Consider the following 19,188-nt stretch of genomic DNA (forward strand, 5'->3'; position numbering starts at 1 on the left):
AAATATAATTCCCACACAAATCACAAATGTGAGTAAAAAGCTCATGCTGTTGAGCGTTTACATACGGTAAACACAGAAGCTTGTGCGTACGTCACACGCTAGAACAAACTTCATTGGTTTTCATGCATCAACGCGTTAGAGCTTCCATGTTCACCATATGCGATGTGCGCATGTGTGTCAGTGTAAATAAAAGCCTAAATTGAATCTTATGGATTAACTTTATGATGAGCTTTTTGGATCTTAGGTTTGGCTGCCAGGACTCTCAATGGAGGGACAGAAATTTCTCATGTTCTAAATTTGAGTTTCAAAGATTAACCAAAGTCTTATGTGTTTGGAACAACAAGACGCTGAGTAAATCTTTTAAATGTAAAGTTGCAAAAAAATAGCAGTTTAATGCTAAAGCTATGAGAGAAGGTGGAAAAGAACAAATAATAAGAAAGGCAGATGTTGATAGTCAACATTGTGGATTATCAATTTCATTTGCAACCAAGCGCTCCAGTAATCTAAATCGAGCAAAATTAATCCACCAATCTCTCTCTGGTCTCTGTCTTGGCCTCTAACCCCTTACATAAAAACTGGGAGGTCCTGGTAACCACCTTGCCAAGAGTTTACACAATAACTGCACCTCGCCACAGCAACCTGCCCCTTCAAGTTAGTCATGCAGTCACAAACCAAGGAGAACAGACAGACACAAGAAAGACGGGTAAAAAAAGTAAAGATCAGGGAAAAGTGCAAGAAGTGTAACCCTGGGTTTTACATGGGGAAGGAGGTTTAATTTGACAAACTCACATGTGATTGGCACATTCAAACAACTCACAGGAATAACAAGAACATCTAACTTTGCTTTTACACTAAACTGATCATCCATTACAACTCTCATTAAAGGGTTAGTTCACCCAAAAATAAAAAGGTGTGTGTGTGTGTGTGTGTGTGTGTGTGTGTGTGTGTGTGTGTGTGTGTGTGTGTGTGTGTGTGTGTGTGTGTGTGTGTGTGTGTGTGTGTGTGTGTGTGGGCATGTTTTTGTGAAATATCAGGACACAAATGTGTATAATGACATGGGTATGACATAGGTATTACAAAAAGAGGGTGAAATATGAGGACGTTCCCCATGTCCTCACTTTTCAAAATGCTTATAAATCATACAGAACAAGTTTTTTTTCACAGAAAGTGAACTGCACAGTCTCCTGTGAGGGCTAGGTTTAGGGACAGGGGCAGTGTAAGGAGATAGAAAATACGGTTTGTACGGTATAAAAACCATTAAGCCTATGGAATGTCCTCACATTTCACAAAAACAAACATGTGTGTGTGTGTGTGTGTGTGTGTGTGTGTGTGTGTGTGTGTGTGTGTGTGTGTGTGTGTGTGATACCATTCTGCTTCTCCAGCTCCTCCCTCCGTTCACGGGCGAGTCTCTGCCTTTCATCGATCTTCTGCATGAGAGGCTCTGCAAACACAAGCACACAATTGCTGGATGAGCTCTGGCAGTAAAGCTGGGAGATGTTTGCATTTATATATATATATATATATAGCTAAGAGTAGTGCACATGCTGTGTGTCTGACCTGGTCTGGTAACGATGTGTATCTCTGTAGGGCTGGGAACGGTGTAGGTGTACTGTCCAGAGGCAGATGAGTCCGGTCGACCCCATGACGACTTCTCATCTGATCTGAGAAGATAGTCAGAGCCTGAATGACACAGACAGAGACAAGGGAGAAAAACCCAAGCTGTTTATTCATCACTATATCGAGAAGAGAAAGTGAAAAAAACTATACAAATCCCACAATACAAAGTGTTATTTCTTTTTGAAACATCTCTGCATTTTGCCATCAATGGTATTACTGGTCTTAAGACAACATTTAATTTAAAAAGGATATAATAGGAATACAAACCATTTATTAATATCACATATTACATAATATTACATAAATTGTGTTAAAATTGTATTAAATTAAATATTAAAGGGTTAGTTCACCCAAAAATGAAAATTCTGTCATTAATTACTCACCCTCATGTCGTTGGACACCCGTAAGACCTCCGTTCATATTCGGAACAGAAATGAAGATATTTTTGTTGAAAGCTGATGCTGAGAAAGGCTTCAGTTAGGCCTCCATTGGCATTCAGTACATTTACACTCCCAAGACCCATAAAAGGCACTAAAAACGTCTTTACAAAGTCCATCTCACCACAGTGACTCTACAATAATTTTACGATGCGACGACAATAGTTTTTGTGCGCAAAAAAACAAAAAAAAAACACCATTATCCAACTTGTTATTGTCTTCCGTGTGTGCCTCCACGACGCATGCGCGAGAATATGACGTAGCGCCAGCGTTCGGGAATCCATGAAATGCACACTTTAACCCCATTTTGAGAACTACACCGAGACCTAAAGCACGATCAATGTAGAATCCAACAGCTTAGATACGCGCGTCTTCCTCTGCTTGTAAACAAATCCCTTCTGGGTCATGTGTCCGAACGCTGGCGCTACGTCATATTCTCGCGCATGCGTCGTGGAGGCACACACGGAAGACAAGAACAAGTTGGATAATGGTGTTATTTTGATTTTTTTTTTCGCACAAAAACTAGTCGTCGCATCGTAAGATTATTGTAGAGCCACTGTGGTGAGATGGACTTTGTAATGACGTTTTAAGTGCCTTTTATGGGTCTTGGGAGTGTAAATGTACTGAATGCCAATGGAGGCCTATCTGAAGCCTTTCTCAGCCATCAGCTTTCAACAAAAATATCTTCATTTGTGTTCCGAATATGAACGGAGGTCTTACGGGTGTCGAACGACATGAGGGTGAGTAATTAATGACAGAATTTTCATTTTTGGGTGAACTAACCCTTTAATAATAATAATAATAATAATAATAATAATAATAATAATAATAATAATAATAATAATAATAATAATAATAATAAATATTAAATTAATTAATAGTTTAAAAATATTAATTTTAATATTTATATATTTTACTGTTGTATTTAATATTATTTAAAATTATATTTAATTATTAGAATAATTATTTTAATTAAATATTTTAAATAAATAATTAGAATCATTTTATTAATATAATTTTCTTAAATTTAACATTTAAAAATATTAAAGAAAAATATAATTTTACTGTTGTATTTAATATTATATTTAATTATTAGAATAATTATTTTAATTAAATATTTTAAATAAATAATTAGAATTATTTTATTAATATAATTTTCTTAAATTTAACATTTAAAATATTAAACAAATATAATTTTATTGTTGTATTTAATATTATATTAAATTATTAGAATAATTAATTTAATTAAATATTTTAAATAAATTTATAAATTAATACAATTTTCTTAAATACTAAATATTTATGATATATATTAAAACCGTACATTTTAAATCAAGGAATGTTTTTACAACTTTCACAAACTGTAAACATGCTTTGGTTTCATAAAGTTAACATGACCACCATAGCGAGAGAGATCCAGTATTTATACAGTTTTAAATAGACAAATACTAGTCTATTATTGTACATAAAATGTAATTTATATTTGTACAGTGATATACACAATACATATTGTGTTAAAGATGTTTCAAAAAGCAAACATATGCTCTATTCTACATCATATTGATTTACTTAAGGACCTGGGATCTTTCCCCCTCACACACTTTCAGGAAGTGACTGTAAGAAGGTTTATGACCTGACAGATCTCAGTCTGGGCGTAAAACAATTCCTTGAAAACAGATGTCAAATAGGCTTATGTATCCATGGGTAAACAAACATATAAACTATATGGCTTGAGAAGGTTTAACCATCCACAGACAGAAAGTGTATTTGTAGTGTTACTATAATCAGGTGTCCACATCTGCAAGCATCCTGTGATCAGTCAGTGACAGCACGTGTCAGAATCAGCAATCTGGTTAAATAGTTATTGATTCCTGCACTAAAACCAATCAGTCTCCTACTGTGTGTGCGTCATCTCACACAACAATCAATAAGTTATATTTCATTTTTATGCATAATGCTTATTAAAACATATACAGAAGTTGCCGATGAGGTTAGGCGTCTTATTTCAGAATAATATCCCAAATAATGCTGTAGCAAATGAGGCACAACAAAGCCATTTCTGTAGCAATCGTGAGATTCAAAGTTCAAACACTGCCATCCTTTACATAACATCTCCCACAGGCTAGCATGTATTATGGCTCCCACAAATACTGATCGTTAAAGAGTGCTACCCATAATTCCTCTGTGGGGGAGGAGGGGATAAACAAGCTATGGGCAGATGGTGTGTCTAGACGAGAAGGGGATGGATAAAGGGTAAAACGATCACAACAAGCAAAGACAAAAGTCAATGCCTTTTAGCAAAAGTCATTGACGACTCAAACACCCTGTTCTACACGATAAACTATTAGACCCACGATGTGGAAAACACAAAAATTGAATTTACTGTAGAATGTGGAAAGTCAAATTTTGGATGAATAAATCAAAAGTAGGGCTGTACAATTAATCAAATTGCGATTTGGACTAGTGTCTGTGAATGTTAAACCGCAAAAAGCGATTTAAATATGAATGTTAGGGTGTATTCACACCTTTAGATCTTTGTTTTGTTCCGAAACGGAGTTAATTTGGTACAATGTTGCATTTTCGTCTTGGTTTGGTTCACTTTCACAAGGCAACCTTTCAAAGCACATCAAAATGTGTTCATGCTATGGGTGTAACGGTACACATATTCGTACCGAAACGTACTTTCGGCTTTTGGTTCGGTGTACGCGTGTACCGAACGGTTTTCAAATGCAATCTTTAACAGTTAACAGTCGACTTGCTGTAAGTGCGGAACACACTTCAATCCGAGTTCCCACACAAACATATTAAGTATTCAGTCCATTTTATTACAAAATTCCAACGATAAATGCCGTTTTGACACTGTTTAATGTGGCGTGACTGATCCCTGATCACAGTTCAAGCGGTTTGTGAACGCGATAGATCATCTCTTCCTAAAGAATGAACATCTGAAGGTATGTTGAGGATTCATTACAACTTCACGTACTGTCACGTATCAAATGTGGTGTAATCGCTCAATCAGTGTTTCAAAGGCTGAAAGAAAATAACAAAATAACAGCTTGAAAACTAAATGTCATGTAGCATCACATTTCCCTCAGGCACATTCAGTGTCCACAGCTGTTAGTTCACTAGAGAAATCAACTCTTTCACTAAATATATGTTCTATATTAACCTGTATATTCATCATATTCTACTTAAAGGAACACGCCAACTTTTTGGGACTTTGGCTTATTAACTGTATTCCCAGAGTTAGATAAGTCCATACATTCCATTCTCATCTCCGTGCGTGCCATAACTCTGTCTGACGCATTGGGACACTTCTTTTCCCCAAGTCATTTCAATGGCAAAAACTGTCAGAATCATTTGATTTTGTAAACTATCACACACACAGTACTCAAATATAGCCTATATCTCAAACTGGCTGTCAAAGTGCAAAATGGCTACAAATTTAACATCAGAGCAAGAACAAAATGTATGCAACTTAAATGAAATACTCAGGAGTCAGGATTAGTCTAATGCAGGTTAAACTCACAGCACACGGAGTAATTGAGCTCTCAGCATCTGAACAGAACCGCCAGTCATGAGCTGCTCACGTAAATATTGCGCTTTGCTTTCTTTTCGTTTCAAATTGTTTCATAATCGTTTAAAAGAGGACATTTCAAGCTTTCTATACACATATTTCTCATGTCTGTGAGAAGTAGCCTATACCAGGGGTTTTCAAACTGGGGTCCGGGGACCCCCAGGGGTCCTCTAGAAGGTTCTAAGGGGTCCCCAGAACATTTCAGAGAATAAAAAAAACAAATCTTGGAAAGAGTGAACATTCTAACTAACTATTTCATTTCTAAATGTTTCTCTCCTTTCTTTCCATACATACTTTCCAGAATTGTATATATTTGCTTTGTATCTTTCTAGTGAGTTTCTCACTATAGTCCCCTTTATCTTGCTCAGTGGGGTTGTAAGGCAGTATTCTTAACGCAGTACATAAGCTGATTACATACATTTACTTTGAAAGTTGCTTTTACAAATAATTTTTAATTGAAAATGTTCTTTTTCAGGTTTTTACATCCAACATTATGTATAGCCAATTTAAGTTTGGAAACAATATGTTGTATTTATAATGTCACATTTAGCCTACTTTTTATTTAACAGTTTAAATGTTTTTTTTGTACATAAGAATATATAGATGGATTTTAGGAAGGGGGTCCCTCATAAAAGTTTCATCATATTTGGGTGTCCTTGGCATCATAAAGTTTGAAAACCCCTGGCCTATACGCTGAGTTTCGGATTATTTACGAGACGCGCTCCAGTTCATGCGCAACGCAAGTGATCACTCCCGTGCCTTCATGTTTAAGAATATTGTATGATAGTCTATTTGCTTATTTAATAAATCCGGGTAATTGGCTGATGAAACATCGATTAAAATTAAGAATCAATTTATACAAAACAAAATTCACTTTAAAGAAAGGCTTTCTACAAACAAAATGTAAGTGTCAAAATCATTTCTGACCCCATGTCTTTGACACATATTACGCATTTTTGCACTTTTAATTATCAATATAGCCTAGATGAAATTTAAAAATAGCATTATAATATTTAAATATAAAATACATTGTTTAATGGCTACAACAGGTAGCCTATAGTAGGCTACAGTACAGATAAATGTCATGTCTGAGCGGGATTTGAGCGAACGTTGTTTGACCGGTGAGCCTACACTGTTTTAAAAGTAACTGAGCTACTGAAAAATGTAGTTAAGCGCTAGTGTCGCAACTTGTATCTCGCTACTGCCCAACACTTGGCTGTATGACAGTGCACTTTATATGAGACTTGGACGACTCGTGGTCTTTTATTGCCTCTAATTTAAGGTTAGTTGTTCCTCTAACAAACAAATTGTTTGCATTTTCTGACGACACGTAGGTTCGACAGTAGCCGTGTTTCCATTAGCCTACAGATTTGCGCAAAACTTTATATGTCGATAAACTATTGCGAAATGATGGCGTTTCCATTAACCGATGTTATGTGACTAAAACGTTTTTTTTTTCCTCTCGTGATAAGTAATTCAAAAAATTATGCCACGTATGTTGGTTTGTATATCCCAGCCACCGCTCCAGATATTATTGTTAATGGAAGGACATATAGGCGTGTTATTCAAGCATTAATTAAAATTAAAAGAGCGAAATGTTTGAATTTGCATGGTGGTAACTGGTGTTGTTTGGTTAAATAAACCATAGCCTATTTAGTTTCATAGTTAGGCTGTTTAAATTTTAGCCTATAATATTATTATTTTAATTTCATATGTTGATTAGACCTATGAAAAGTGAGCAGAAAGAGTAAGATGATGACTCCGCAGCGGGCCTCTAACACCGGTGATTTGTTGCCACGTTTTTTAACCGATAATTTTCCTTTCGTCTGTATCAGCTCAGCGCTGAAACCAATCAAATGAGTTACTCGACAAAAGTGCATTATTGTTACTAGCAACAGCATTCTTTGACAAAAGCTGTCCAATCCGTTACAAGGAATGTTTTAAGTAGTAACCAATAAAAATATGTTTTTCAATTCAATCCACCCGCCACTGTGGCTGGTATACAAGGGAAAGTCACCCGCCGCTTTGAAAAAGTACCCGCCATTGGCTGGTGGCGGGGGCTAATTTCCCACCCTGGCACTCACTACTGCGCAAACTCGAGACCCAAGATGTCAGCGTCATATTCGGACACTGGTGGCTTCAGTTACTTCTACAGAAGAGAGTGAAAGCGCGTCGTCCATCTTTTTTTACAGTCTGGTAAGAACAGAGCTATTGTGATATTATTCAATCTATTTCTGTGTGCGATCCCCGAGGAGATGGAACCGAAACGGCCGTCACTTGCTCTAGATTCCAGGACAATGTTGCTCCTGATTTATCCCAGGCCAAACTCCATCTGACCCAATTTACCCGCCTACCAAAAACGCAGGATATCACCTTTCTCAGATAAACAATAGGGAAGGTCTCAAATGATTACAGAGAGCGATTTCTGAAATTATTATATTCCATTAAAAGGGACAATGATGAAATTCTTCATGTTCATATTTCGGTCAGTCAGAATAACCTCAGTTTCTACCAGACCTGAACAGACACAGAAACAGACACACACACACACAGACACACACAGTGTGACTTCAATACTACAGTGATACAAACTAATCTGAAGTTGTCAGTTCTCTACTGAGACTTATTAAAACACAAAATGCAAAGAGAGAGTGTGTCTGTGTGTGTCTGTGTGTGTGTGTCTAGCTGTGGCTCATTATTTGACGGTGAGGGAGACCCAGTGGCGTTTAACCCAGAAATTACCTGACAGTGAATCACAAGCCAAAGTGCTCAGATACGGACACATTGTTCTGTGCTAATTGCAATGCAAGCTTGTACGCAGCTCATAAAACTGCTAAAGACAATCCAAACACGTATGCTACAATCACTGCACCTCAAATGGTTTGAATGGTTAAATGTCTCTTAACGGAAGCCAAATATGGTTGAAATATATGCACCATCTAAACAAACCGCAGGCTATTGTGGTGGTGAGACTTTAACATGACACCTGTGGGGCGTGTTTGTGTGAACACCTGATTTTGCCTTCGTGTAGCTCGCTAATAAAGGCTTTTCATTCCAGCCATAGCATTTACTCAAATGCCCAAGGGGTGCAAAAACAATCAAATCTCAGAACAAAGTCAATGTTAGCTAGTCTATACATTCTTTTGAGATGACAAAAGATAGGTCTATATGCATAGTTACAACACCATCAAATCTTTCCTCTCGAGATTCGACACAAAATGCACGAAATGAGCCCCTTCTAGCAGGTTTTGGACACTTTCCTTTTTGCATCGTCTCTCCATTCCTGCACAGAACATAAAATGGTACTCGCTCATGAACCTTTGGTCTGAGGCCCGTGCCTGATTAGCTTACTAATCTGTGTCCTGAATGCCAGGCTGAACAGGCTGGTTAAGTATGTAGTGACGGAAGAACAGAATAAACAGGGAGAGTACACAGACACCAACCACCTACAGCAGCAAACAGCATTAATGAAATCATCATCTTAAGGTAGTTACACAAACTTTTGAACAGTTGTTTAGCCAACAAATACACAGGGCTCAAGATATGACGGCTTACAGGCTTTAAGGGGTGGTATATTTACATACCGTAATATAAACAATATAGCAAAATCTCTAATGAGATAAGAGTTGGAGTTGGCCCACCCTTTGCAGTTATAACAGCTTCAAGTCTTCTGGGAAGGCTTTCCACAAGGTTTAGGAGTGTGTTTATGGGTCTTTTTGACCATTCTTCTAGAAGTGCATTTGTGAGGTCAGGCACTGATGTTAATAATAATAATAACAATTTGTTACATTTATATAGCGCTTTTCTAGGCACTCAAAGCGCTTTACATGGAAGGGGGGAATCTCCTCAACCACCATCAATGTGCAGCACCACCTGAATGATGTGACAGCAGCCATATTGCGCCAGAACGCTCACCAAACACCAGCTGATTGGTGGAGAGGAGACAGAGTGATATGGGGATGATTAGGAGGCAATGATGGACAGAGGCCAATGGGTACATTTTTAATGACCACAAGGAGTCTGGACCTCGGTTTAACGTCTCATCTGAAGGATGGTGCTTGTTACAGTATAGGGTCCTCATCACTATTCTGGGGTGTTAGGACCCACACAGACCACAGGGTGAGCGCCCCCTGTTGGCCTCACTAACACCTCTTCCAGCAGCAACCTAGTTTTCCCAGGAGGTCTCCCATCCAGGTACTGACCAGGCTCAACCCTGCTTAGCTTCAGTGGGAAACCAGCCTTAGGTTACAGGGTGAAATGGCTGCTGGTGGATGTTGGATGAGAAGACCTGGTGTAGGGCTGCAACGACGCGTCGACGTCGTCGATGACGTCGACTACGAAAATACGTCGACGTGCGTGAAATGCGTCGACGCGTCGGCGGCACATTATTTACGTTCTAGAATGGAACAGAAGATCTAGAATAATGGCAGCTTCTGCTCCCGGGCATAGTGAAAATGATCATTTATCATATAAAGCCAGACCGCGACATTCAAAAGTGTGGGAGTACTTTAAACAGAAGCCGAGTAAAACTGTGCTTTGTTACGCTCTGTAACGCCGGTTTCACACTGCGCGCGGTGGCAGAGCAGAAGCTGTGCGCGTGGAGAGCGGGAACTTTCACACTGCCAATCAGTGTTGCCAAGTCCGCTTTTTTCCGCGGAATTGGGCTACTTCTACACTGTTGCCGCGGGCTGTGTCTCATGTCCGCGGGTTGAAGCAAAAAAACACACATATTTAACACCCCGAACGCGATGTTTACCAGAGAACCTCCCCGAAACGCGATTGGGCTTGTTTTGGGCTTGTTTTGAGTAACGAATGGGTGGGTTTTGTTGTGTAAACCTGGCAACCCTTCCAGTGTTCTCTCGCGCAGCTGAACCGTGGCGCGTGTATTGCAACAGACGGTCACATTTTCCGGGGTTCTTCTCCGACCCCAGTACGTCTCGTGCTTTTATTTATTATGGGCTGCATATATCTCCTGTTAATGCGACCTGGTTCCCCTCTGTCCCAAACACATATGCATAAAACATGCTGTATATAGGTAGTTTACATGATTAAAGTTAAGATATGCCTCTAGCTTTAATCATTTAAATGTGTCTTTGAAGTTTGGGCAAAAACTTCTGGCAGCTTTAGTCGTTGTTTATGCACATGTATCTTCAAAATAGACGACTAGTTATACTATATTAAAACTATGCTGAAAGCTCCTGTATGTGAACCTTTTGCAGATAAATACAAGTGCATTTTCGTTTACTATTGACACAAATCAATAAGTAAATCATACTCAACTACTAGCCTATAGTAAACAACTTTTCCTAATTAGGCCTACTCTGTATACATTTTATGATGAATAGTATCATTATATATTATGTTTAAAAAGCTTCTTGTGTTCATATATTTCATTATAAAATGGCATACTATGTACACTACCTTTCCTGAAATACAATTAATATTGTCATCATTCATTGATTTCATGTTAAAATAATATACAAATTCACTACCCTCTTTGAAATACAATAATCAGTAAAAAAGAATCATAAGATTAATCTGGAAAAATAATCGTTAGATTAGTCGACTAATCGAAAAAATAATCGTTAGATTAGTCGACAGAAAAAATAATCGTTAGTTGCAGCTCTAACCTGGTGTCTCCGCTCTAATTCATCCCAAAGGTGTTGTATCGGGTTGAGGTCAGGACTCTGTGCAGGCCAGTGAAGTTCGTCCACACCAAACTCGCTCATCCTTATTTTTATGGACCTTGCTTTATGGACCTTGCTTTGTATCATCCCTTAACTGTTCCCACAAAGTTGGGAGCATGAAATTGTCCAAAATGTCTTGGTATGCTGAAGCATTCCTTTCACTGGAACTAAGGGGCCAAGCCCAACCCCTGAAAAACAACCATATTTTTGGCAATATAGTGTATATTGTCATACCTGCAAAATACCAACTAGTTCTCAAACGCATTATGAGCAGCAGCTTCATGTCACGCATCTCTCAGACAGCACTGAGAAACGGTGCATATACTGAAATGAGTTGTCTTTTGCTGCTAATTGCGCTTCAACTGTTTAAAATCACTTGTTTTTAAACTGCAGTGCTTAAAACGCATGCAAATGATAAGCTGTCGTGACCGTACAGCACAGCAATGTCACATGAGAGAGACGATAGTCCAAAATCTCTACCAATACCAGTATATTGCCCACCCCTAGTGTGCCAACAAGTAGACTACTATGAAGGAGGATTTAAGGAAATGTTCTCCCTTCGGGCTCTCTGATAATCAAATAAGAACCAACAGATTGATATGCAAACTCAAACACAAATACAGGAACACATACGGTGTGATCCTCTAGCAGTCGTCTTATTTTCTACTCCAGTCGATGTTGTTCATCTTGGCTCTGCTGTGAATGGTTTCCATGCCAGTGTGGGTAGTGAAGCAGAACTGCTGGAGTCAGAGTGAGGCTGAGGTCCGAAGACAAAGCATCAGATAAATACTATGTAAATCAGGAGCCTGCTTTTGTTACACAAGATAATGCATTAAGGGAGGAAGATAAAAAAATACCTGTTAAAACCAAACACTTGTTTACCAGCTTACTAGATTTTGTATGTGCTGCAAAAAAACATGGACAACATCTCAATTTGCACACAAATAATATCTGAGATTAGGATTAATGCGTCACAAATGAAAGTAGCATTGCAAAGGAATATGGTGTTCAGGAGCGTCTCCCAGTTGTAGATGATACAACGTTAAGGGCAAAGGTCAGAGTTGAGCCTAGTGTCGCTGACCTTGAGTTCACTTGTTTGAGAACAGACAGACAGAAGTCAAAAGGCGACCAATAACATGTCCCCACCACTTCCAGTCAGCACATTTTTAATCCGGGTAAATGGAAAAACGTCTTCATGTGGCACAATCACATCTACAAACAATCCAGCAGGACAGAGGCACCTAAACAAAACATTGATTTATTTGTGGCGACACGCCACAATATCAACATTGACCGCCACAAATAGATTTCAGTGCTTTCCATTCATCAACTAGACTAGCTTTTATGTTTAAAAACATAAAAGCTCTTAAATGTTGTGTTTTGCACCATTGCTGTCAGACAAACTAAAAGCGTGATAAGGCTTTGTGTCTGTTTGTGCTGCGCAAAGAGAAGTGTGCACTTTGCTCACACAATCAGCACATCGGTTCACAGTGAATGAATGCGGTGAACACCACCTGTGCATGTGTATTAGCGTATTTGGGAATGTAGTTGGCACCAGTTACGCATTATTTTCACATTTATTTGACGATTACAATATTTCACTAGATTTGTAATTAGACTCTTGTTTGTTTTCCACCAAAATAAAAGCTTGACTGCAGTTTCAGGGCTCCAGACTGCGAATTTTGCAATATTTCTTCCTGCTGGTGCGGCAAAATTTAGTTTGAGGTCGCACTGGTGCCACCATCACGGTGCCCAACTGATAAGAGCTGCCATTTCCGTTACATATGAGAAAAATCAAACAGCGAAGCTCGGCTCAATAATAGACAGCACATGTTACTACACAGTAGGGCTGCACAATATATCGAAATATCGCAAATGTACATATCGCAACGGCACGCAATATCTGAATGATTTTAATAGGCTATTTCAACATTGTGAAAAGTGTATGTTTTAGGTCGACGCATATAGCAGAGAATAGACTGGGCACACGACTGTTACTTATGTGACTTGCTTGACGTTAAAAAGAGTTATTAAACACAATAACTTGCGAAAAACAACTCATTGCAGTCTCGCGCGGTATGACACACCGAAACGTGCGCACAAGCCGCTTCTCTGAAAGTGTGTGATCCCTTCAGTTCTGTTTCGTGCCTTATTACACACTCAACTGTCAAATACACACAAAGTTATGTCAAAATGGCTGTCTTGATCCGCATGTAAACACAGTCGGTTAATGCTTTAAAGCTACACTGTGTAACTTTTTTAGTTTGTTCTTAGCTAAAAACACTTAGTTCTTTCAAAAAAATATGTGCTCATTAATGCATATTTACTTCTTTCAAGTAATAAAGTATTCTCGTAAGTTTATAATATGCCATTGAAAATACATACGGGTGAGGGGTTCGAATGCAGGTCGCCATGTTGCCCCTCCATCTTGAAAGTACATCAGCCAAAGAGGGACATACCCGTGAATTCAAGCTTCGCCTTTTGCGTTTTAACACTCGATGGCACCGTGTCGAATGTGGACGAGGTCGAACTGGAAGCCATGTTAATCTTGGCTAAATCGGCCACCGTAGGAGTTAAAACGAAATCGGAATTGAGAGGAACAGAAACTAATATTCACTGGATGGTCATATACCTTTTAACCGCTAGATGGGGGAAAATATCACACAGTGTAGCTTTAAGTGAACGATATCAGTTGGGGAAAGAAACCAAATGAGAGTCAATAGGATCCGTGATTCCGCTGAATAACCTTTGTAGCTTTATTATGTATCAGTGTATATTTAATTAATGTAAAGACTACTGTTTTTAGCTCTTATTTTTAATAACAAAGATAAATTAAAATAACAAAAAATAATCGTCCACCCCTAGTTCAGGTGTCTTTGTTTACCTGGATGTTCTTGATGTTATGTTTTAGGTTACAACTGCTAAAGTTGCGGGTTTACTTCACTTTTTACGTTACGCTCGGTCTCCTTTGAAAGTATTCCTTTGGCCGTGAGCGCGGAAAGACGGGTTGGGTGCGTGCGCACTATCTAGTGGACTTTTGTTTTCAAGTGCTCAATTCACTCACGCATGGCATGCACTGTTGTACGCGCAAGCATCCGTGCAGTCACAAAAAGAGAAACAGTGTTTTAGATGCAAATTTTGAAAAGCCTCTATTATGTCGCGTGAATAAACATTTCTTGTTAAAATGATCGGGGTCCTTGTGTCCAAGTCTAAATTGAGAATAAACCTGCAAACACAGGTGCGTTCACACTACGCATACGTACACATACACACAATCTCGACACCTGTTTTTGTTATTATGTGGATCACATGTTTCTGTTTGTTATTGGCTTGGGACAGTTGTTGACCAAACAATTGAACTGAAAAAGTATGCCTGCCTATCTGTTGACTTTCATTGATCACTGAGATAGCATTGATTGGAATGAAGTTGGTCCAATATAAAAATTACATTAAAAAATAGCTTGGATGTAGTAAACTAATTTTGCCATGTTGCAGCTACATTTCCTAGGGGGTAGCTTCAGTGAAGTGAAGCTTAATTTAATGTAGAGTAACTGCTAGCTTAGCTCACTACATTTTCCAAGTAGCTTGCCCAACACTGGGGAGATCCAATGAGAAAGCGCTTGAATTTGCCACAGAATTAATAACATTGCTACTGTGAGATCTGGTGGGAAGCGTTCGAGACAAAATTTTCTGTTATAAACTATAAATATCAGATCAAACCGTGCTGCCATGAACAAAGTTACAGGGTTTCAGTCCACAAATCTCCAACATTCAAAATTGCAGTTTAATTTAATTTAATTTTAATTTTGCTGATTTAATGCAGTTCCTCATGGGATTGTGGAAGAAATAGTCGAAGGGTTTGTTTTTTGTTTTTTACCTTATTCCTCTCATGGTTCATACAACCTTTTTGGGAGTGAAATTGAAGCACTTTTCAAGGGCTTTCAAGAGCTTCACACTTTTTCCAGCACTTCAAAGCTCTTAAATATTATCAATATAACATGAAATTACCAGTATAACCAGTTGTCGGCAGATATTGACTTATTAGCCATTTCCACTCTTTCCTAATATATGGAAAAAAGTAGGAAGTCACAAAGTCTCATGACATTTTTACATGTCTCAAGACATCTCATGAAATAACACAGAAAACAAGTAAAGAGAGCTCCTTTTGTAATCACTAAAGCTGTCAGTCAGTTCAATGTGATGCTATAAAAGAACAATGGTACATATTGTAATTTTCCCTATAAAAATTAGGTTACTTTTATCTGCATATCAATTCAATCTCAGTGCTTCAATGTTAAATTTCCAACAAATATCTAATATTATTAGTAACTGCACAACACACAAAACAATGCAAAACACCAGTAATTTTATTAAATTAACTTTATGATACATTTTCCTCCAGCGCCACCATCCGTAGAACTTAGTGGCACCGGTGCTACTGCTCTCAAATGTTAGTTTGGAGCCCTGTGTTTCCGTCAAAATAAAAGCTCAAGGGTTTCTCTCTTGCATGTATAGAAATTAGGACAAAACTAATTATGAAAGTATAAAATAATGAATGTATAAAATAATGAATTTATTTTTCAGTGCAATATATGGCTATTACTGTCATGGGAATAATATTATAACATTAGAGGTTTGAGTCCCCTTTAAAGTCAATGCACAGACTTTTTCTTTGTTCAATTTGCATTTTGCACACTGAATATGGATTGGAGCTAGAGTTTAGATTCTCTGCCCGAGCCCGAACTTGACCCGACCCGATATTTTCCGCCACTGTCCTCGGGCCAGGCATGCCGGCCCTTGATCAAGCATTTGTGTTTTTTTAATCATTACTTTATTAGCCTAATTGGGTGGGCAGAACTTCGCTCATTACAGGCTCGTTCTCGTCAGAATGCCCACATATTAAAAATGGTCGGGTTTAAATCGGGCTCAGGCTCATAATTACAGTTAAAGGTGCTCTAAGCGTTGTCACGCGTTTTTTAGGCCAAAATTTTTTTTGTCACATACAGCAAACATCTCCTAGCTATCCGCTAGCTGCCTGTCCCCTGAACACAGGAGATGTTTGCTGTATGTGACAAAAAAAAATATTGGCCTAAAAAACATGCAACATCATTTAGGGCACCTTTAAATGTGTCAGGCCGGGCCGGGCTCGGACACAATGTGCACAGCTGGGTTTTTTGAGCCCGATCTAAGCTCTAATTGGAGCTCATCATTTTGAACTCTCTAAGTGTACCAAATTGATGATTTGACTTTAAAACATCTAAAATATTCTTATGGGGGGCAATGCCGCCCCCGGAACGATTCCCCTAAAGGGACCGTGGTCCGCCCAACACAGTTTCACAAAATCCTGTGGGAAACACTGAAACAGTTAAACCACTCACCACTGTATAATTTTTAAAAGAAACATACCGCTTCATTTAGTGCTATGAAGCTCAACCTGAATGACTTCTGTTGACCTTCATGACCGAATCAGTTTGCTTCTTTAGGACAGTGGTTTTCAAAGAGGACCTCAAGGTTTAGGGGGTCCACAGAAAACTTATTTATTTTTAAATGCACTTTACCAGCAAGAAATAACCAAAATATATTCTAAAGTGAAAAGCATTATAGAAATGTTTTTAAGAAATTCTATTTTGAAATAAAGACATTTAAAAGAATAATTTCCACAATTACAAATAACCTGCAATTATTTAATTTTGGAAACAACATATTCACACTTACTATTTGGGTCTGTATGCATAAATATAGCCTTTATATTTTAGGAAGGGTTTCCCTGGTAAAGGTGAGCATCATATTTGGGGGATCTTGGCATTAAAAAGCTTAACAACCCCTGCTCTATGAAATGCACATCACTGACCGCTCTAACCTTGAATTTCACTCATAGTTTTGGAGAATTCTGGAAAACCCCCATGCAAAACTCATCTACATTGCCAAGGAAGCAATCCTAATCCAATACATGAGACCCAACCTCACGCACACACAAAAGTCCAAAGGACGGGACATCCATCACAGGCTGACGATAATGTGTGTGCTGATTCATTGACAAATAAAAGAGAGGAATATGTGATGGAGAGAAAAAAACTGGACTTTTCACCCCACCCCTTCAATCTGACAATCTGAGACTGATTGAGAGGAGACTGTAGATCCCCCTCTTTTGAGCGTGTAAATGCGAGATTATAAATCACAATTGTGTGTGATTGATGTGTGTGTGCAGTGCAGAAATGCAAGATTAAAGAGAAAGAGAAAGAGAAAGAGAGAGAGAAAGAGAGAGAGAGAGAGAGAGAGAGAGAGAGAGAGAGAGAGAGAGAGAGAGAGAGAGAGAGAGAGAGAGAGAGAGAGATCAGCGATTAGTGTGCAATTCTCCACATGGCACCAGTGTATGCGTGTGTGTGCGTGTGTGTGTGTGTGTGTGTATGTGGGTGTGTGTGTGTGTGTGTGTGTGTGTGTGTGTGTGTGTGTGTGTGTGTGTGTGTGTGTGTGTGTGTGTGTGTGTGTGTGTATTGGGGCGGGAAGGCTCAGAGATCTGAGCAGCTTAGCAGTGGCTAATGCTAAGCTTACAGAGAGAGGAAGAGAGCAGAGGAGCCTTACCCTTACCAAACTAGCACAAAACAATTCAGAAAGAACGCAATTTAACCATATGTTATTCCAGGGCGTGTATGACAACATTAGCAGGAATTTACACCACAAAATATTCAGGGCTCTCTGTGATGACTCATCAAAACAATGTGAAATGACAGAAACACGTCAATTTGAGTATAGTCCACAATAAAGCAGACCCATCTATTTGTCGGTAACATTTGATTAAAAAAATGTGAACGCTGCAGTTCTTCTCTCGGCAAGTGATCAATGATCAGCTTAGACACATTTTAGTGCACTATCTAGATTTACTGCCCTTCCACCCCTGCTTAACAACAGGGCGCTAGTTTATCCAGTGAGCACTTTGGGAATTGAACAAGAGAGAAACTGTAGCATACTAACACAGAATAACAGCACAGAATAAGGCTACGTTAGTCAGCTTTCAGTATTCGGGGTTGACAACTGTATACTAACAAGTGTAGGGTTGGGAACCGAGAACCGGTTCTTATGCAGAACCGAAACTGATTTGTGAAAAATACCAGAACCGCGCGAAATTGCTAAGTTTCGGTTCCGAAAACGGTTCTGGTGCAATGTGTGTGCGAAGCGCTGGAAGCGTATCCTTTCATAGCGAGTGACAGCCAGTGTTGCCAACTCCGTGATTTTCCCGCTTTCCCGTTTTCCACTGTTGCCGCGGGCTGTGTTTCATGTCCGCGGGTTGAAGCGATTGTGCAATTGCGCGGGTTTTGTTGTGAAAACCTGGCAACCCTGGCTCACCTCATCATGAATATTAATTACGTTGCCTGCCGCTTCCAGGAGGGCAACGCAGTTCAGCACTGAAAGCCCTCGCGCTACACATTTACGGTTTTGCGTCAGATATTTTCTCGTTGACCACCAGCATAGCGAAGAGAAAGTCACAAGTATGGATTCATTTCCAAAGAATGAATGATAATGAAGCAAAATGTAACACGTGAAAAGTTAATAACATGCAAAGGCTGCACTAGCAATTTGACAAAACATTTGCTACAGCACAGAGTGCCACAGGGCTTATACCAGATTTATAGTGAAAGGACATATATATATATATATATATATATATATTTGTCAACCGTTGAGTCACCATGGTTTAGGTGAGCGTTTAGGCACAATTAGCTTTGTAATGCTGAATTGCAATTTATTATTTACAAGTTCACTGAATAACTGAATTACTATTAAATTAATATATAACTAATTAATAAATATAACTAATAAATATAATTTATAACTTGGTTTTATTCAGAGACAGAGAGATAAAATGTAATAA

At 38.6% G+C, this 19,188-nt stretch overlaps 1 protein-coding gene across 9 annotated transcripts in view; it reads right to left on the reverse strand.

Moving 5' to 3' along the window:
• map7b (microtubule-associated protein 7b) overlaps positions 1–19,188 on the reverse strand; it is a 59,970-nt gene that overhangs the window by 24,385 nt on the left and 16,397 nt on the right. For all 9 annotated transcript variants that reach the window (XM_079802585.1, XM_079802584.1, XM_079802581.1 and 6 more), the window contains exons 2-3: positions 1,558–1,680; positions 1,367–1,441 (exon numbers count right to left, since the gene is read on the reverse strand). In XM_079802585.1, the coding sequence (XP_079658711.1) occupies positions 1,367–1,441; positions 1,558–1,680 (198 nt within the window). The remainder of the gene's footprint in view (positions 1–1,366; positions 1,442–1,557; positions 1,681–19,188) is intronic.

Source organism: Gobio gobio, assembly GCF_949357685.1.
Source record: "Gobio gobio genome assembly, chromosome: 21".
Classification (NCBI taxonomy): Eukaryota; Metazoa; Chordata; class Actinopteri; order Cypriniformes; family Gobionidae; genus Gobio; species Gobio gobio.